The sequence below is a fragment of the Pelodiscus sinensis genome, chromosome 17 (assembly GCF_049634645.1).
Source record: "Pelodiscus sinensis isolate JC-2024 chromosome 17, ASM4963464v1, whole genome shotgun sequence".
In the NCBI taxonomy this organism is placed as follows: Eukaryota; Metazoa; Chordata; order Testudines; family Trionychidae; genus Pelodiscus; species Pelodiscus sinensis.
The window spans coordinates 16,586,585-16,607,635 of NC_134727.1; the positions used below are offsets into that span (position 1 = coordinate 16,586,585).

The 21,051-nt window shown below is 47.2% G+C and overlaps 1 protein-coding gene across 1 annotated transcript; it reads right to left on the reverse strand.

Moving 5' to 3' along the window:
* Window positions 1-1,814: 1,814 nt before the first annotated feature.
* On the reverse strand, window positions 1,815-16,517 carry GRPEL2 (GrpE like 2, mitochondrial). Its single transcript, XM_075900223.1, has 4 exons — window positions 16,064-16,517; window positions 10,575-10,731; window positions 8,290-8,371; window positions 1,815-6,603 (listed from the first exon to the last, which is right to left on the reverse strand). The coding sequence occupies exons 1-4, from the start codon at window positions 16,270-16,272 to the stop codon at window positions 6,248-6,250; spliced, it is 804 nt and encodes a 267-aa protein (XP_075756338.1). The 5' UTR covers window positions 16,273-16,517; the 3' UTR covers window positions 1,815-6,247.
* Between the last annotated feature and the right edge of the window lie 4,534 nt (window positions 16,518-21,051).

Genomic DNA, 21,051 nt, shown 5'->3' on the forward strand with positions numbered 1-21,051 from the left:
GTGCTACATAGTCCTGTATTTTGTTTCTGCTACTACTCTGGCCTTTAAAATCCTCTGCTTTACTGCTGCACTTCAAAGAAGTCACCCTGTCATTAACCCTCTAACTGCCTGACCATATTCTCATCCATGTCTTCCCTCCTCTGTAGTATTTTTAATTAGACTGTAAGCTCTTTGGGGCAGGGACCATGGGTTTGTTCCCCATAAGGTCTTGGCACCTACTACCACTGATAGCAAAGGATTGCGTGTACTTTTGCCCAGGGTGAGGGGGGAAAAAAATCAGTCCTAGGAGTTAGAACTTGAGCAAAGTTAGAAACAGATATACTGGATAGAAGTCAGTGTAGCAACTAGCTAGAATGCTGCAGTGCCATATTTACAGGGAAAATTAAAGAGAGTGGGGTCCACCCCTACCCTCCCCCAAAAAAGTGTCAGTTTCAGTTAAAGCCAGAATGGAGAGCAGACCTTGTAGTGCATGAAGGTATGGCCGAGAGATAAGGCAATAAATAAGAAACAGGTATTTAGTTTAAGGGGGTAGGAAGCATGTCCCTAAATCCCAGAGATCTTAACCTACCTTGCGATGACCATGAGTTCCGCTGAAGAGGGTAACACTGTACAAATAACTCATTTTAAATAGCTATATCAGTAGGGAGTAAACCTGCTCAAGTATATTGTATCCAAAGGGGCAAACTGCAACTGACCAAAGCTTTTTAAGCATAAGATCACTGACCAACTTTTTAAGCATAAGATCACTTTCTGAATTTAAGTGCAATCCAGGATCTACCTCAAACCCAAACACCCTTGCCCTGCCTCCTTCCTGCTCCTTCTCCTTCTGAGGCCCCACCCCTGCTCACTCTATCCTCCCTCCCCCATTCTCACTAGCTTTTATCAGACTAGGGGCAGAGGCTTGGGGTGCAGTAGGGGTTCAGGACTGGGGCTGGGGTTTGTAATGTGAGCTCCAGCTGGGCACCACTTACCACACATGGCTTCTGGGTGGTGGTGCAAGGGTCTACGGCCAGCTCAACCCTACCATAACCCTACACCACTACCGAAAGCCAGCCAGCAAACTCTCTCCATCCCTGACTCCCTTTGCCCTGTGGAGATGGGCTACAGGGTGAAGAGAGAGAGAGGCACCCTGACATCACCCTCTCCTCTTCTTCCTGTGCACTGCACAGCAAGCAGGAGACTCCCAGTGGGGCTGAGAGGCACCTCCAAGGCAGAGGGCAGGAGCAGCACAGCAGTGCTGAGAGGCAGATGAAGTGCCAGCACCTGACAGCCTCCCAATGAAACCTCTCAGGATCACCTATCAAAGGTTCCAAGATCTACAGGTTTGGTGACCACTGGACCAAAACAATGAAAGAATACATTTGTACAAGGAAGAAATGGTAAGGCACTAAACTTGACACATAAGGGCAGTGATCTGCAAGGTGAAGTTGGGAAATACTGCAAAATGATCTGATGCTAGTGCAAGGCATTCCTTCATACAAACGGGCTTAGACTGGGGGCTGTATTTATGGAAATGGGAAGCAATCCACGAAGCATGGGATAGCAATGATGCCATCACATTGCCAGATGGTTTAGTCCAATGCAGAGCCTTGGCAGCATACCCGTAGGAGTGTGAAAAGAGCATGGTCATGTCAGAGCCTGTCAGACAGGTACACTATTTCTGGGAGTCCTGATAAAGAATCACTACAAAGCTCCGATGAATACTGCTGATTCTAAATAGCAAGAATTAGAATAGCTACAAATCTTTAACTCTACTGTAGTGACCCACTTAAACAGCACCTGCAATGGGCAATCATTTCAATCGTCAAAAAAAATCTTGAAAAAGCCATTTTTATTAGCGCACACAGTATCCAGACATCTAGAAGAAATCTGCAAATTCCAACATTAACTCAAACCTCTCATCAATCAATCATCAGCACCACTCCTCACACCCCTGTTCGCATTTTTCTCTCATACAGGTAGAACCTTTGGGTAAAGAAGAGCATAGAAACAAATGAAAAATCCAATTAAAAGGATGGCACCTTTTTGGAGATTAGCAATTCTTTGTTCATTTGATTTAGCAAAAGTGATATCAAAATAGGTTGTGCTTTAAAATTAAAAAAAATACTAAAATATAAAAACAAATATTTTAAAAATCAGAGTGCTAATAATGGATTTATCACAGCTGTTTCAACAGATGTTAGTGAAGCATAGAGAATTTGAGGTCGACATAGAAATGTTCACATTTTACACTGTAGTGTCAGACAGGCTGCCAAACATATGAGGCTGCCACTGGGAGCCTCATGGAAAAATTCAACACAAAGGTGCCCCACTGATAAGACCTAATGAGGTCATGAAGAAAGGTGAATACCAACATAAAGGAGGGTTGTCAGAATCAAGAACCATTCTACTGACCAACACTCCATAAAACAGCCCTACTGGGTCAGACCAGTGGTTCATCTAGCCCAGTAGTCTGTCCTCTGACAGAGGCCAATGTCAGATGCTGCAGAAGGGAGTGAGCAATCTATTGAGTGATCCATCCCTTCTTGTCCAGTCCCAAGCTTAGGGCAGAGGTTTAGTGACACTTCTGCTTCCCTGATCATCTCAGCCAACAGCCATTGATGGATCAATTCTACATGAATGTATCCAGATATTTTTGGAACCTAATTATATTTTTGGCCATACCATCCCGACAATGAATTCCACAGGTTGACTGAGCAATGTGTGAAGTACTTCCCTGTTCACGTTCTCCATACCATTCTTGATTTCATAGGCCTCTATCATATTGCTCCTTAGTCTCTTTTCCAAGCTGAGCAGGTTTTTTTTTTTAAATTTCTCCTCATATAGAAGCTGTTCCATACCCCTAAATCACTGTTGTTGCCCTTCTCTATGCTTTTCCCAATTCAAATATGTCTTTTTTAAAATGGGGCAGCCACAACTACATACAGGATTCAAGATATGGGTTTATATAATGGCACTGAGATATTTTCTTATCCATTTCTAATGTTTCTTAGAATTGTTAGTTTTTGACAGCTGCTGCACATTAAGCAGATGTTTGCAAACTATCCATGATGAGACCAAGATCTATTTATAGAATGAGAATAGCTACTTCACACCAAATCATTTTGTATGTTGATGATGTTCATATGGGATGATCTTTTCAAATGTGTATTACTTTGCATTTATCATTGAATTTCATCTGTCATTTGGTTGCCTGGTCACCCAGTTTTGAGAGATCTCTTTGTAATGCTAAATAGTCAACTTCGGATGTAACTATCTTGAATAATATTTTATGTTGTCGCTGTTCACTTTTTTTTCCAGATCATTCTGAATGTTGTATGGCACTACTCCCATTACAGATCGCTGGGGGTCCTCACTGTTTACTTCTCTCTACTGTGAAAACTGTTTATTTCTACCTTTTGTTTCCTAGCTTATCCCATGGTTCCAGATGAACACATTATCCAGACATCTACATTAAGTTCCAAGGCAAGTGGAAGTGACCAGTGTTGCTGCAACATTTTCCCTCCTTGGCCAAGTCTTCCCTTCTAACACACCTCTGTGTTGAGGTTAGGCCACCATAACGTAACTGAGAAGAAAAAGGCAAAGAGCCCAATTCCTCCTTGATATAACTCCCTGAAGTGCAAGAGTTGCATCAAAGAGAAATATGACCCCCTATATTTTGCATGCAAGCATTACACAAACTATGGACGATAGCAAGGGGAACGCAATCTCCAGAGAAGACATTTAGCCTAGCCTTAGATAACCTCCATAACATGAGGAAGGAGTTTGTGTGTGCATGCACATGCGTGCAAGGCAACAGGACTAAAGTTAGCCTAAGACGTATAACTCCTGCTAGGGAATATGAGAAATTGGTCTGTTAAGATTTGCTTAGTAGCATTTTGTGGGATTCAAAGGAACTCAGTGCATTTCATACACCTTAAAATCAGGAGTGGGGAACCATTTTTGGGCCAGAGAAAATAAAATCCTCACTGATGTGGCCCTGACTGAGAAGGAGAAAGATACTCCCACATTCCCCACACACACCAGAGCCTAGTGGGGCCCAAGCTAGTAGATTCTATGTGCTCCAGCCCCATGATGGGGCAGCAGGGGGGCTGGAGCCTCCATGGCGGGTTCCCCAATGCTGGGGCGGTAAGGGGTTCCTGAGTCTTGGGGCTTAAATTAATCCTTACAGCTATCCTATAGGGTATGCAAGTACTGTAGACATTACACAGATAAAGGAACTTAAATGGATGTTTACCAGAACTGATTCAATATGGCGATTAAGTACTGATTTCCAGGGCTGCGATCTCAAGTACCTTCCTCAACACCCACCTCAACATCCAAAAGATCGCACTCTGAGATGTGTTTCGTAAGTAAGAGTCAGAATTCTGAATCACCCCAAGGGAACTATGTGTACAGATTTTATTAAGAGGCAGTTTTGCATTAGCCCTACAAGAAGAGACACGTCTGTCTTAGAAAAAACTCACTCAACTGAATACGTTCGATGTTTATGTAATGCTCCCAGGAAGTCTTAATTGTAGCTGCTAACGGGGGGAGAGTGTAATCTAGAGATCCCTCACAAAACCATGGGTGCCTTTTTTCAGCATCGCACATCTACAAAGGAATGGGAAAGGGATACCTTCTCTGAGCTAGAACTAACACTCCCACTAGACAAAGTCTTTGGAAGCAGAGCCCAAACCCCTGCCAGACCATAGGTTTGATAGCAAGTGAGAGGGCAAGAATTCCTTCCTTAGCAGGAAGCCTCCTGAAAGCACAACTGTTCATTTTCCATGCCTTTTATAGTGCATCTGATAGCACAGGGGGCCTTCTCTTCCACTATTTCTTGCACTGTTCATAAAAAAAAAGGAGGGGGGTGGATTCCATGTTAGCTCCCAGATACACATTAGCTTCTAGTAAATCAGTCATGCTCTGGATGAGTTTACCTATCCTTTCAGTTTAGCTGAAGCTATCACACAAGAACTGTTCAGCAGAGATACACATGCCCCATAATCTTTCACCAGACCACACCAAACTGCCTTGAACAAAAACCTTTCAGACCAGCTTCTGATCTTGGCTAGCACTTGGATCCCAGTTTCTCTTCACTTGCTCAGAATTGTTGCTGCAACTGATTTAAAGACACTTGGAGCTTTTGCTAAGACTTCCCTCCTTCCATCTAAAAAAAATGAAATAAAGCCCAAATTTGATGTCTATCCTCAGCCAGATAGAATTAGGCTCTGAATTAGGATTGGGAAAAGTAACTAATGTTAATTGTGTAGCAATTAGGTGGTGAATGACAAAATAAGAGATCATTTTCCTTTTTGGGACAGATAAAAAGTGAACCGTTTCTGGAGCTTGGAAGCTGCAGCACAAGTGATCTAGGGATAGAGATTTCCCTGCTTTCAATGTAATTCTTGTTTGAGAACAGGCCTACATCTTTGTTCATTGGCTAAGACTTGAAAATAATTTCTGCTCCTCCTTTCTGGTGTTACTTACTGTTACTTCAATAAGAAGCAGACAGGTCTGAAGTATTTGTTGGAGAGTAAACATTAGTCTGATCGTTTCAACTGAATTTTAAAAAACCTTCTTACATATTAAAATACAAGATTATTAAGGCTTTGTTAATTCAGAATTACTTTCTGAACAGAGATGAGAAAAGTCTGGCTGAAAACAGCAGACCTTTCCACAGCTCTCTGCCTAAGAAAAATAGGGAAAAAAAAGACCACAAAAGAGTCTCATAATAATATTTAGCACTTAGAGGTCTTCAACTCTAAAGTGCATCTCAAATATTCATCTTCACAACGCCCCTGCGAGGCAGTAAGTATTAATTTTATCCCTATTTTACATGTAGGGAAACTGAAGCAGAGCGGCTAAGTGACTTGCCCAAAGCCACAGAAAGAGTATGTTTGAGCTGGGATCAGAAGGCAGAAATTCCTAGCTCTCACATTCTCTCTCTCTCTCTCCAAGTCCCTCTTCCCCAGTGCAAGTTTTAATAGATACCTGAATCCAACAGAGAAAGGGGCTAGCAGTGCCACATGCTTCTGGCAAATAGCAGGACTCCCAGAATTACTCCATATACTCTCAGAAAAGTATCATTAAATAACTGATCTTCTTGGAATTAAAGCCAAGATGACTGCACATGTTGTGAAGAAGCCAATGTACAATACAAGCCTAGCTTAATAAATAAAGAAAAGACATGCAGCTGTTATCACCAGTGTGTGGCAGAGTCCTCAGCTCATAAAGGTCCCAGATCCCCAAGGATGCAGCCACATCACTCCTGCGACTCTACTGCCACACCAACATGTGCGTGTCTGATAGTACGACCATGGAGTTTATACCCGTCCTGAGTCACTAGTGCCACTGTGCCCGGCTGCATTCCTTCTGCTGGCACATGGCAGACTATTTCATGGTCGTAAGGATCATATTTGCCACCAATTGGGTTCATCTTCTGAAGGCCGTGCTTGGCAAATACACTTTGCATTTTAGCCTCTATGAGAGAGAGGCCTTCACAGATCTTCTTGAGGGTTGGTTTCGGGTCACTAGGCTCTGCTTCTCTTGTAGTGCTCTCAGTTGTCTTCTCCAAGATATCTGCCACTTCCACCAGATCCTTGCAAAAACTCTGGATCCCTGCAGCCATATACACAAATAGACAGGTGTTAAGCAATGTCAGTTCAGTGACTGATTGTGCAAGGCTACAGTTTCAGTCCTGGTCATACTGTCATATCATTTGAAGGATCTGATCCTGACAAACTAATTAGTGCCTTCAGCCCCCAGTTCAAGGGTTACTCAGGGAATTCAATGTCTCCTATGACTGAGACCTCAGCATTTCACAGAGTTAAGAGTGCACTAAAGATTCCCAGACACCATAGGGAAGGATGACAGTGCTATACAATATACACATGTTCAACAAATTAGAGCTATTCACAGAGTCTCATTACTTTGTTTCATGATGTTCCTGTAACCTGGGAAATTAGAACATTCAGGTGAGCCCTGGTAACAAATGTGGTCTAGAATCCAAAGCCTGTTTGCCATTTAGGAAACTTAGGGTACGTCTAGACTACAGGGTTTTGTCGACAGAAGTTTTGTCGACAGATACTGTCGACAAAGCTTCTGTCGACAAAGAGCGTCTAGACTACATTCAGTTATGTCGACAAAGCAAGCTGCTTTGTCGACAAAACCCTGTAGTCTAGACACAACCCTAGCTTTTGGAAGAGAAAAAGAAAGAATAGGGTGGTCAAATTTCCCTCTGCTGAACTCGGGACACATGGTAAAATTACTCATATTCAAATGAGTTCAACAGCAATCAGTCTAACCCAATATAAACTCTAGCAGCCTTCAGATAAGCATTAACTAAATGAGGAAAAAAAGGACCCTTCCAGGACTGGGATGAGCTACAGAGATTTTTTAGGTTTGAATCAGTCACACCAGTAATATTTTAGAGCACCTGATAAGATTGCTTGGCAGGCTATGTAATATGAGGTGATGGATTCAGCCTAGTTCCAAGCTGATAGGTGCCCATATCATCTAAAACCACAACTAGTATTTCTGATGGCAGTGTAAGCAGAGATGCCCAAGACTGGGTTCATCAGGGGGATTGAACTATCCTCCCACCGCTATCGGTGGCCCCGCCCACAGAAGTACATTGATAATGCAGAGTGTGGAATGCTCGCTCTGCTGCTCTTCATGCTGCATATGCTCTTTGGCTAATCAAGGACATCAGTCTCCAGGGCTATAAATCCAGTCCATTTCACCAATACAGAGTTTACTAAAAATATTTTAGGATGAATACATTAATTGTGAAAGTGAGGGCCACTAACCCAGCTCACACTAAATCCATTAGTTTCATATCAGAGAAGAAAGGAAAAACACGTCTTGGTACTACTAAAATGATCATAGCTTGATGACACTGCACAGAGCACAGAATAAACTCTAAATACTATTTCTCAGCTGATGTAAATCATAACTTCAAGGACATCAGTGAAGCTATGCTGATTTACACCAGCTCAGAGCTGAGGGCAAGCATTTAACAAATACATTACCAAAATCCAGAGTGGCACTGGTTATTAGTATAAACACCATTATAAAATGGACCCTGGCAAAAAGAAACAAGCACTAGTGCTATCTCCAAGATAAGCCTACAGGATTTGGCTGAACATGCAGACACAGGAACTAGCTAGCCTAGCCTGTCAGGCCAATCACCACAACAGGATTTAGAAAAAACAGTGGCTTATTTGTACTTTCTGCAGTCTGCTTGGCCAAGCAAGCCACACGCAGAAAATAGCCCCTGCACAATGCAAGCAGCACTTCACTTACCAAACAGCTTGGCATCTTCCACGAACTTCTGTGTTCTCCTCCGGACATTTTCAGAATCCGCCACGGCTTTCCGATATCGTTCCTACACACACAGCAACAGGAGAGGCATTATAAAGGGCGAGTGACCCATTGCAAGAGCCACACCTCTTGCATCCTTCTACACAGTCTATTCCAAGAGCCACGCCCTGTGAAAGCTGTGATGCTGTATGGAACTTGGGGATGAATGTCAAGACTATAAAATGGCAATGAGCTTTACAATGGCATATCTGGCATGAGATCTGCAAAATTATTATAATCTGTCAAATGTGATAATCTCACGTATGTGTTTGTATCACCTTTGTATTTTGGTTATGGATTACGTATGTATTCCATATTACAAAGCTTGTGCTATGCTTCTGGGCGACACCATAGTTCCCTCTAAGGTTCTGCATAGTCACACACAAAAATTCTATGCCCACCCACCCCCTTCGCAGAGCCACATAGCAGTACTCACTTTCATGCTGGAAGGTGAGTGGCATGGTGGGCTCCAGCTCCAGCAGCTGCCATGTGGCCTGGTTGGCAGGGCTGCATGATGGGCGGCTGACCCAGGGCCACAGTGAGGCTGTCTCTACTGGGGCAGCCTCACTGCGACAGCAGTTCCAGCTCTGTGATTATCCCAGTGGGGACATCAACACCATGGCTCTGGCCACAGGAGCAGCCACACCACCACCACCACCACAACCCAGGTGCCCCACACTGTGCCCTGAGTCCCAGGATTTGGCTGCCCAGCTGAGTGTGGTGGGGTTTGGCTGCTAGCTGCCAAATCTCACATGGTGGGGTCCAGGTCTGGCTGTAGGTTCTATACTGCAGGATACTGGCTGCCCAACCCTAAATAGTGGAGTGAGAGCTGCGAACCCATCCTTACTGGGTAGGTTATTGTATGCCAGCAACTGCTGAAGCGAGCTTTACTATCATGGCTGCCACCCCTGCCTTCTCCTGGGATCCCACAATCTATTGCAACATTACTGGGCCTTTGTCATCCCAATCCTGAGACATAACCTGACCAGACAGAGGCAGTGAGAGGGACCCAAATTACATCATATCTCCACCTCCTCTTGCTAAATCACAACCACTCCCTTGGGAGATGACATTGTCACATATCCCCAGACGAACCCCACATGTCCTTTTCCTTTCCCACCTTAGTTCTTCTCCTTCCTACCCCTCTCCTTTTTCCTTCTAATAAGAGTCTAGTTTACCTGGCCAAGACTATTTTGCAACGATGCTGTAAACCAGAGAGCAGATTAACTATCTCTTTTCCCTAAAGAAGGACAGTTATTAGGATATTTAATAGCATATAAGAAACTACCAGACAGGATATTTTCCCTACTAAAGACTTTATGGCAAAAGGGAAAGGGAATAAGACAAGTTGTTAAAGTGAAAGCCTCGTATAATACTTTACCTGTTTTCCTTTCTTTTCTGTATCTGTAACAAACAATTATTAATCACGTGTTTGCCATGATACCAAGCAGGCAGAGGTCTGTTAAACACTGGATGATGACAGGGTCACATCATCATCTTTGACTCTTTGGGCCCTTTAATTCTACTCAAATTAGTAAATGGGGGAAGGTTTACAGTACAAAAGTAACTCATTGCATTGAGGTGGAAGTATGAGGGTGTTCCAGTTAAGATGATGCAGCATAAATGATGCAACCATCTTTCAAATGTGGGGAGTCATAGGGAGGTGGCCAAGTCTAGAAATGCACAAGGAATGGGTGAGCCAGGCAGTGACTACAAGTTCACAGAAATAGGGATGCGTGATTCTGTTCTAAAAAAAGACGGAAGAGGGATCATCTGATAAGATCTAGGAACTGAAAGATGTAAAGGCAAGAGTAGAGGAAATAGAACTCTGCTATGTAAAGTAAGGTAACTTGGCCATAAAATTTAGAGCATTTAGAGAACAGGATTTCAGAACAGATGCTGATTTCCAAAAGCATAGAGAGCCATCTCCTCAGTGAAAAACAGCAGCAATCAACACCTGATGTTATGGAAGAGGACAAAATGTTTTGCTAACTGGGCATTGCTGTTAAGCAATGACTAACTCGTAGCTACTTTGCACCAAGAGATGGGTGTCTTTCTGTGTTGGTGTGAGCATCTTGTGGAAATGGTGAAAAGCTTTGTGATGTAAGACATCTAAATGTATTCAGAGTGGCTTAACAGTGAAATAAATGTGCTTTCCCACTTTGAAGGGACTGAGCCCTGAGGACAGGGGGATACTTTGGCTAAGAAGCTGCTAATGGTAAACTCACAGTTAAATCACGAACTTGTTCTTCCAATTTGCTGGCTTTGAGCTCTAGAGCTCGCTCAGAAAGGGGATGCCTCGGCTCATCGCAGGGATCCTCTGGGCCACACTCATCTCCTGTGCTTCTCTGCTGGGCAGCAGTGCTGAAGACACACAGGCAATCTCTGAAATACAAGCCAAAGGCAAAGAAGAAAGAGGAACATGACCCAGAGCTCAGAAGAATGTTGCTTTATACCCATAAATATTAAAAGCACATTCTCTTTAGAGACACCTTGGTAGGATCTTAACCCGTGCACTTTAATGCTTAGATAATAGGATAACTGGCACCACTCAGCCATTCAGTTATTTGAGATATGTAAACCAAGCTCAAATGTAGAGAGCTGAATCTGCTCTGCAGGAAAGATAGCAGATATAGCCCAGATGGTCAACAAACCACATAACCATACAACTTGGCATGTTAAATGCATTGGTGTATCTAGGTGATAATTCTTTCCCTGACTTCATACCTAATGTTTGAGAGGAAGATGGCACACCCTCCTTTATGCATCTAGCCAAAGGGTGGGAGCCAGGCACGCACATTCCTGCTGAACAGATCCTACACGAAATACGGGATCTTGTCTATGCACATAGAAATTGCACAGCATGTGAAATCCCAACACAGGCAGTTCAGATCTGAACTAGGGATGTTAAGTATTGGTTAATTAACTAATTGATGAACTAGTTGATGGGGGGGGGGGGGAGGAGAGGATGTGTTCCTGCTGAGGCTCTGCACTTTAAATGTAGTAAGGTGCAAGTGGGATTGAGGGAGTTTGTGCACAGGAAGGGGACTCAGATTTGGCTCACGGCTGGGGGTTGCGGTGGAGGAGGGGGATATACGCTCTGGGATGAGGGGTTTGGGGTACAGGTGGCTCGTTATTAGGCTCAAGCTCATTGCTAAGACAAGCTGCCTAATGCCTGCCAGTACAGGGGCATCAAGCAGCTAGCAGGTATCCTGGAGTGGTGCATGATGCCTGTGCAGTTCTTGCACAGAAGGCAGAGGCAGCACACAGAACCCCATGGTCTCCCCACGTAGGAGCTGGACCTGCTGTGCTGGCCACTTCCCCTCTAGTCACAGCACAGAGGACAGCTGGAGTGGGGTTGGGGACAACGAAGAAGGGTCTCTCTTTCCCCTGACTGTGACATCTTGGTGAAGGAGCTGACAGGGAAGGGTGCCCCCCTGCCACCAATAGCAGCTTTGGGGAGAAGTATCTCTCTCCCTGCTGCAGCACTGAGCCCCTGTGTGGGACTTAATGGGAAGCTATATGACTGCACAGCTTAGCAGGAACTTAAATGATGACAATGGTCCCTTCTGGCCGTGGAATCTGTGAATGAATTTCTGTCTCAGTGGAGACTATCCCATTAGAGAGAGATAAAAAGGGTGCAACTGTCTAGCCAGTCATGCCACAAAAATGCAAGTTTGTTATCACAAGACAGATGGGAGGTGGAGACCTAGAAATAACCAGGGTGTGGGGTTTGTTTTTTTACAACTAAAAGTTGCAAATAGCAAGCAGTTAATTACAAGTTACTCTTTAAAAAGATAACAGATTAGCAAATGCTATTTCCCAAAATTAAAAGGAGAGGCATAAACAGGGAGGTGGGGGGGGGGGGGGGAGGAGTTTAAGAAGGGTAGCCAAGTTATTCTGTAACTGAAAAAACTTAAACAACAAATAGTCTTGCAACACTTTAGAGACTAAAAAAAAAAAATGTAGATGGTGGTATGAGCTTTTGTGGGCACAACCCACTTCTTCAGATGAATGGATTAGCCTCGATTTCAAAACAGATCAGTACAAGTTGGAAAATTTAAGTGTGTATAAATCTTCTCATTTCATTTACATAACTTCAGTCACGAAAGTTAACAAATGTGCTTTAGATGACCCATTCAGCCAAAATAGTCTTGGCAGCCCAATCACCTACAGATCAAGACATATTTTGCTTTAAAGCGCTATACAAATATTTGAAGATGTTGCTACTGATTCACTTCCCAGGAACGGAAGTTTAGTGAGTTGTCTGCATGTGACTCGTGGGTGTGTAGAGGGGTGTGTACAACACGCAAGAGCGAGAGGAACAAATGAGCTAGTACTTCAGCCAGAGAAACCTGCCTACGTGAAGCAGAGAGCTGCCGGCATGGATTCCCTTTCCCAGCTAGTGAAACCAGATCCGAGTCCCAAAAACACCCTTGTCCTATAGAAAGGACCAACTCCAACATGCTGTTTGGATTAGCCTGCCTCATGCTGCAGGCAGGAACAAGTACTCTCTCAGAGCCATGTTTTGAAGAATTTTACTCAGAACTGCTGTATGGAATGGAACACAGGAAAAAGCTGCATAGTTTGCCTCTTCCTAAGAGATGAGGTGTGTAGTAGACAAGAAAAACAGTCTTTATCTGCAGCTAGGGCAATATAGTCCCATCTTCCAGATACAGTCTCATCTTCTATTTAACCCCAGGGCTGTGTCTAGACTGGCCAGTTTTTCCGGAAAATCAGCTGCTTTTCCGGAAAAACTTGCTAGCTGGCCGCTTGAATTTCTGCAAAAGCACTGACTTCCTACTGTAAGAAATCAGTGCTTTTTGCGGAAATACTATGCTGCTCCCATTCGGGCAAAAGTCCCTTTTGCACAAAACTTTTGTGCAAAAGGGCCAGTGTAGACAGCTGAGATTTGTTTTGCACAAAAAAGCCCGGATCGCAAAAATGGCAATTGGGGCTTTTTTGCACGAAAGCATGTCTAGATTGGCCACGGACGCTTTTCCGCAAAAGCGTCCATGCCAATCTAGACGCTCTTTTCCGAAAATGCTTTTAACAGAAAAGTTTTCTGTTAAAAGCATTTCCAGAAAATCATGCCAGTCTAGACATAGCCCAGTTGTCCTAGCAATAGGTAGATAAGGTGGGTGATGTAGTATCTTTTATTAGAGTTCATCTTTAAAAAAGTTAATCTATGTAGCTCAAAAGCTTGTCTCTTTCACCAACAGAAGTTGATCCAATAAAAGCTATTACCTCACTCCCCTTGTGTCTTTAATACCCTGTGACCAACACAGCCACAACACTGCAAACAACTACAAATAGATAATTATAAATGAGGAAGTTAGGAAATTCTGATATGACTGTGACAGCACTGAGGAAATCCCTGAGGGAACGAGGAGCTTATTGAGATGGAATGAAAGACTCTGAAAAGAGTAAAGGACAGATCAGTGTGGGGAGAAGAGGATTTAAGGGACAACACCCAAATCTAGCTGAACAGAGTCTGTCTCATATTTTCCCTTTTCCAAATTCATGTTTCTCTCCATGTCCCCTTTGTGAGGAAGCCTGCCTCTCTCATGATAGTTACATACCCCAGGTTCACCTCTCAGGAGAGAGGATCCAACATAAATGTCACTTTTTTCCAATGCCATCATCCATCTAACAGTCACTTTATTAGTATGACAGCACACAATTTTGGATAATTTAACATTTTGCATCTATGGGCTGGTTTCACATTGTTGATAGGCTTGTCCATCTGTCACTTACTTCAAGGAGATAGCACATTTACAAGGATAACTAACCAGTACACACAAAGGGAAGGATTTCAGGATATAGCATGCTTTTACTACAAACCCCAAACCCAGTAGTTCCCAAAGTACATAGGGGAACTCTCCATTTTTTGTATTTACATTTTCTTCTAATTCCTCTTTAGAGTGATAAATCTAGAATAAACCTGTGTAACCCACACACCTAGTGGGGTGTAGTTCACTGTTCCAGGTAGTGGCATGTAGACCATTGGAGTGAGAGATATAAACAAATGAGCTCTACAGCCTAAACTGAGAGCCAGCTGGCTTTATAGCTCAAGCTGTAGTGTAGAGGCTCCTATACTAAGCTCCAAACATCCCAGGAATCTGTAGTGGTGGTTACATGCGGGTTACATACTTCCCCTAGCTAAGGAAGAGCATCCCAAGCTTCAAAGACCCAGCTGAGATCCAGGGCCAGCCCCCACTTGTAACCACCTGTCTGCTTTTCTTATACTGACATACTGCACATAAAAGGGCATGGCCCACAGTATTTACTATTCAACCATTTCCTTTTAGAAGCAAGAATGGGATTTTCAAAATACATCTTGCTTCCACTTCTACACTGAGTCATTTCTGATTAGTGTTTGCAGTGTTGCTGTAGCCATGTTGATGGCAGGATAACCGAGACACAAGGTGGGTGGGGTTATATCTTTTATTGGAACAGCTTCTTCAGCAAAAGAGAAAGAAGAATTGCCTGCGTGAAGAACTCTGTGTAAGTTTGAAAGTTTCCTCTTTCACCAACAGAAGTTGGCCCAGTATATTACCTTCCCACCTTATTTCTCTTATTTTTATTTAGTCTTTTGAAAAATCCACTTAATAAACATTCAGATTTCATTAAGATATCCATGTGTAGCCATAACTATTTCACCAACATTTTCCAAAGGTTCACTACACCAGTGAGATCTCCTACATAAGCAAATCTCCTGGGCCCTGACCCACTTTTCATCCACAGGGAGCCTGTCCACATTAGGCCCTCATCGGTGCAGCAGAAGCAATGGGAATGTGTATCATTTTCCTTGGGGTAGCCAAGACTGGTTTTTTTTATTCCAGACAGGGATTTGCTTTCAACATACACAGTAAAACAATTCCATACCTATTGCTTTGTCAGCATACATCAACTTCCCACTCCTATGCCACAATATAATTATTATTTGTATTACTACAGTAAGTGACCCAGTCCCAGATCAGTTGCAGCTACACTTATTTCTGGCCTCAAAAAGAACCAGGGGCCACCCACATTCTCACTGAAAGCTTTAAAGTGACTTCAGCAAACAGGTCCCCAACAATTTCAAGGGTATTGTTGGACCTTTCCTATAATGTAGAGAATGAATTATTAGCTCTGGCTCCCCAGAAGGGATTAACAGCAGTTCCTCCTTACTCTCACACGTACCTCTTTTCCTCAGTAGGAGGACACACATGTGTTCCCCTCTTTTCACTGAAATAAACTCCCTATTTGCACCTGACTTAGGAACGAGAAGGCCACGCTGAAAAGGCAAGTGCCAGTCAAGCTCCTGGTGGCCGGCTCGGCGCTGGGGAGCCCCTTGTCCCCTTTGCAGGCAGGCAAACCCGCACGCGTAGGGGGCTTGGCTTGGGGAGCGGCTTGGGGCTCCGAGGGCTCAGCACCAGGTGAGCGGCCGGTGTCGGGCGGGACCCCCGCGGGCGCCCAAGGCGGAGGGCTCGGGCCAGGAGGGGTTTTAAGCTGTTGAGCTGGCTGCAGCCCAACGCCTTTCGCTGCCCCTCAGCAGCGCGGCTCGCAACGGGCAGACCCCTCACGCCGGCACCGCGCCCCCGGGCAGCGCCCCGGACACCCCGGCTGCGCCCCCCGCCCGGGCACGGTACCGGAGCCCCAGCGCAGCCGCTCCCGCTCCCCTCCTAGCCCTCAGCGAATCCCGCCGCACGGGGCGGACAGGCTCCCGCCTTACCTGCTGGGGCGCCGGGAGCCGAGCGAGAGCAGCGGGCTGAGGTGATGCCGGGCCGCCCGCAGGGACCTGCCGGCCATGCTCCCGCCTCCCTGGGTCCGCTTGCGTGACTGAGCGCTAGGCAGCGCGCCCGCCACCGACAGAACTACAAGCCCCGTCGGCCACCGCGCCGCGGCTTCAGGAACGGCAACTCCCATCAGCCCCCGCGTCATCGGGCTGCGAGACTGTTACACCCCCCCCTCGGGCTCATTGTGCTGGAAACTACAACTCCCGCCAGACGCTGCACGAGCGGCGGCCCTGCTCGCCTGGAGCAGCGCGCGGAGCTGCCCTTTCGGCCCCTGGGCGCCTCTCTCTGGGCTGGAGCGTGGCGCTGGCAGAGGGACTCGCTCCGCCGCCACCCCGGGCCCTAGAGCCGCCGTCAGCTGTGCGGGCTGCAGCCCACCCCAATGCAGACCAGCCTCCCAGCGTGATGCCAAAATGGGTGCGGGGGGGTGAAGGAAAGGCGGGGGGAGCTGGAAGGGAGGGTGCAAGAGCTGGGGGCGGGGGGGAAGGAGGGGAAAGCTGGAAGGGAGGGTGCAAGAGCTGGGGGCGGGGGGGAAGGAGGGGGGAAGCTGGAAGGGAGGGTGCAAGAGCTGGGGGCGGGGGGGGAAGGAGGGGGAAGCTGGAAGGGAGGGTGCAAGAGCTGGGGGCGGGGGGGAAGGAGGAGGAAGCTGGAAGGGAGGGTGCAAGAGCTGGGGGCGGGGGGGAAGGAGGAGGAAGCTGGAAGGGAGGGTGCAAGAGCTGGGGGCGGGGGGGAAGGAGGAGGAAGCTGGAAGGGAGGGTGCAAGAGCTGGGGGCGGGGGGGAAGGAGGAGGAAGCTGGAAGGGAGGGTGCAAGAGCTGGGGGCGGGGGGGGAGGGAGGGTGCAGGAGCGGGGGGAGGGAAAGGCCCATGCGGGGAGCAGCCTCTGTCCCTGGTGGGCCCGTGTGGTGCTGGAGCAGCTGCTGCAGTCCCCCGTCCCCCGCCAGTAACTGTCCATATCCCTAGTTCAGCGTGTGGAGGGGGATTCTGGGCCGGACCAGGGGGTTGAGGCGTGGGAGGGGGTGTGGGCCCTGGATGAGAGTGCTGGCTCTGGAGTGGGGCTGGGGATGAGAGGTTTGGGGTGCAGATGGGCTCTGGGCTTGGGCAGAGAATTGGGATGCAGGTGCAGGGTCTGGGATGCAGGAGGGGGGTTCCAGCCTGGTGTAGGGCTTGAAAGACAGTTTGGGTGCAAAAGATGGTACCAACTAGGGATGTAAGGGTATGTCCACACTACAGCGCTAATTCGAACGAAGCTAATTTGAACTAACGCATCCAGACTAAAAAACTAGTTCGAATTAGCGTTTTGCTAATTCGAACTAGCATGTCCACACAGAGTGGACCCTGAACCGGGGTTAAGGATGGCCGGAAGCAGTGCCGGCAGGGCATCAGAGGAGGACTTAGAGCGTGGAGCTGCTGTCTCAGGCTAGCCGAGGGCTGTGCTTAAAGGGACCCGACCTCCACCCCGGACAGACAGTTCTCAGGGGTGCCCCACTTGCAAAGCAGTCCTGGCTTGGATTGCCCAGAGTACCCACACTGGGCACATCACAGCACTCGGCCATCAGACCGGCTGCACTTGCCGCAGGCTGCCATCTGGGGAGAGGGGGCAGTTGGGGGGTTGCAGGAGAGCTTCCACCCCCAGAAGCCCGCAGAGCTAGCCCAGTCCTCCCCATCGGGGGCTTGTACCCCATTCCTCCCTCACCTCCTTCCACTTACCCTTCCCTAGCCCCTCTTCTTGATGTACAAAATAAAGATAACGTGTCTTCCAAAATGGAATCTGTCTTTATTGAACAAAACTGGGGGAGACTGGGAAAAAGAGGTGGGAGAGGGGGAAGAGAGAGGCTGGGAGAGGGGAGGGCAACTAAAATGATCAGGGGTTGGGAACAGGTCCCATATGAAGAGAGGCTAAAGAGACTGGGACTTTTCAGCTTAGAAAAGAGGAAATGGAGGGGGGACAGGATAGAGGTCTCTAAAAGCAGGAGTTGGGTGGAGAGGGTGCATACAGAAAAGTTCTTCATTAGTTCCCATAAAGAAGGACTAGAGGACACCAAAGGAAAGGAATGGGTAGCAGGCTTCAAACTAGTAAGAGAAAGTTGTTCTTCACAAAGCACAGAGTCAACCTGTGGAACTCCTTGCTGCAGGAGGCTGTGAAGGCTAGAACTGGAACAGAGTTTAAAGGGAAGTGAGATCAAGTCATGGAGGTTGTGTCCATGGAGTGGTATTAGCTAGGGGGTAGGAGTGGTGTCCCTGCCCGAAGTTTGTGGAAGGCTGGAGAGGGATGGCACGAGTCAAATGGCTTGGTCACTATCTTTGGTCCATCCCCTCCAGGGTCCCTAGGGTTGGCCGCTGTCAGCAGACAGGCTACTGGGCTAGATGGACCTTTGGTCTGACCCAGTACGGCCATTGTAAGCTCAGGGTCAGGGGTCTCAGTGGACCCCCTTGATTTTCATGCCAACCTGCTCCTGGGTGGCCAGGCTGGCAGCTCTCCTGCCCTAGATGGCCGCTTTCCTGTGCCTAGTGCGGAGGTCGTGGACGAGGTCCACGATGTCTGCACTGGACCAGGCGGGTGCCCGCCTCCTGCGGTCGTGGGCAAGCTCCCACGAGCCGCCAGCCTGGTCCTGGGAAGAGGGGGAGGGCTGGGGGGCATCAGGTGGCTGGCTCGAGCCATGCCAGGTGCAGGGTCTGCTGGCTGGGTGCTGACAGGCTTGCACCTAGCACGGGCACCGTAGCCAGCCCGTGCCCCTTTAAGGAGTCCGGGGCCGGGAGGGGGGCAATAGAGTTTCCCTGGTGGTGCCCAGAGTGGCCACCAGGGAAAGCTGGGGAGGGCTAGCCTCCCACTAGTTCGAATTAAGGGGCCACACACCCCTTAATTCGAACTAGTAAGTTCGAACTAGGCTTAGTCCTCGTAGAATGAGGTTTTCCTAGTTTGAACTAAGCGCTCCGCTAGTTCGAATTAAGTTCAAACTAGCGGAGCGCTAGTGTAGCGCCTATCAAAGTTAATTCGAACTAACGTCCGTTAGTTCGAATTATCTTTGTAGTGTAGACATACCCTAAGAGAGTAGTCAATCAACTGATAAGCAACAGCTTATAGGTTAATGCTATAGAATACACTCATTCTCTCTCCCTGCCAGTAAATTATTTGGCAGGCTGGCCAGCAGCCCAGCTCATTCCTGGCTTGTGCTGGCTCCGAGACCTACCTCTGCTGAGGCTCTGCATTTAAAGTGTATTGAGAACTGGACAGGCAGGCAGGCAGGCAGCCTGGCTCAATTCTGGCTTGCACTGGGTCCGGGAGCTCAGGACCCCCCCCCTCCCATACCCAGACAGAGGCTGCTGCCAAACCATGCTGCTGTCTGTGTATCAGAGGCAGAAGCATGGGGCGACGGGCAACCAGTCCATGAGGGGAACTGGTTTTTAAATTGGCTCCCCTCGTTGACTAGCTCCCACCCGGCACCCCACGCTGCTGCCTCTGATACAGGAGGGCTCCTCAGGAGTGGGGTCAGAGTGCACTGGCTGCCAGCCCCGCCCAGGGGATTATAGAATAGTCGAGTAACTGATGATAATTCATTCAATTAACCGATATTTAACATCCCTAGTTCCAACCTGGGACAGGATTTAGGTGAGGGTGCAGGGTCTGGAGGAGAGTTTGGGTAGAGGAGGGAGTTCAAACTAGGTCAGGGGATGGGCTGCAAGAGGGGGTTCTGAGCTGGATGGGGTTTGGGGTGTTGTAGGGGAGCCTGGACAACCCTGTCTTGACCAGAATAATAATGTCCAGGGGGGCTGGACTCGATGACCTCTCGAGGTCCCTTCCAGGCCTATTATTCTATGATTATTCTATGATTGTCCAGCCCTGCCTTTACAGAACTAACAATGGCCATCTTGACCAAAGTGCAGTTTCTAACAAAGCAAACCCAGGCTTGACTCAAGCCTAGTGCATGTAGGCACATACGCCAGGCTCAGGGGGGTGGTGAGATTTGAGAGACAGGAGTGCTTTAAAAAGTAGTGTGTAGGGAGGATTGCTATAGTGAAACCATGCCAAGAACATTGGGAGAAACCTGATATTGGTACATAACATTTCTAATAAGCAAAAATCAGTGATGTAGCCATGGAACTATCAATCAAGAATAGTAGAATTTGAATTGCAGGATGTATCCCAAAAATGGGCATATATAATACATAATCAATTGGTAGATTTTACTAGAAATGGCCAAGTCGAGTATAAATATAAGGGCTCCCAACTACCTTACTCACTGCAACTAGAAGCTGTGCCTGTTCCTATCGACTGATGCATTGTGGATGCCTCTGTGCGTGGGGAAACGACGAGGCCACAACCTCCCGTCTGACAATCACAAGGTCTTAGCAGTGGAACTGTGTGTGATTTATAGAAATAAGTATATGCAGGGCTTGACAAACTGCGGCAAGAGCTACTCGCCAGCCCCGCACTGCGCATGCGCCAGACTGGCACTGTGCATGCATGCAGCTTTCATTTACTGTTCTGTACATAATGAAGTTAACAAGAGTTTTTCTGAGGTGTTTTTACTGGCTCTTCTCATATCAAAAAACTGAACCACACGAGAGGTGTGGGTGACGATGCAGGGTATGGGAGGGAGTTAGGGTTCAGGAGAGAGTTCCTACCTGGGACTTTGGGGTGTGGACTCTGGCTGAGCAGTGCTTACCTCTGGCAGCTCCTGGTCAGGGGCACAGTGCAAGTAAGATAGTCTCCTTGCTTGTCTGGGTTTCATGCTGCTCCCACAAGCAGCTGCTGTGTCCAGCCTCTAGTTCAGGGCTACTTTATAAGCAGCCTGAGGGCCACATGTGTCCCGCGACCTGTTTGTGGCTCACGGTGTGGTTTGGGTTTACATGGAGCTCAACATGCAGCCTGCGACTGGGAGCCAAACAAAAAATGTAGTCACTATAATGGTCTTCTGTTGATATGCG

Coding starts and splice junctions, on each gene's coding strand:
- GRPEL2 (XM_075900223.1), bottom strand. CDS start 16,272: ATGACGCGGGGGCTGATGGGAGTTGCCGTTCCTGAAGCCGCGGCGCGG. Junction 10,732..16,063: donor GGCTCCCGGCGCCCCAGCAG/GTAAGGCGGGAG, acceptor CTTGTATTTCAG/AGATTGCCTGTGTGTCTTCA. Junction 8,372..10,574: donor AACAAGTTCGTGATTTAACT/GTGAGTTTACCA, acceptor CTGTGTGTGTAG/GAACGATATCGGAAAGCCGT.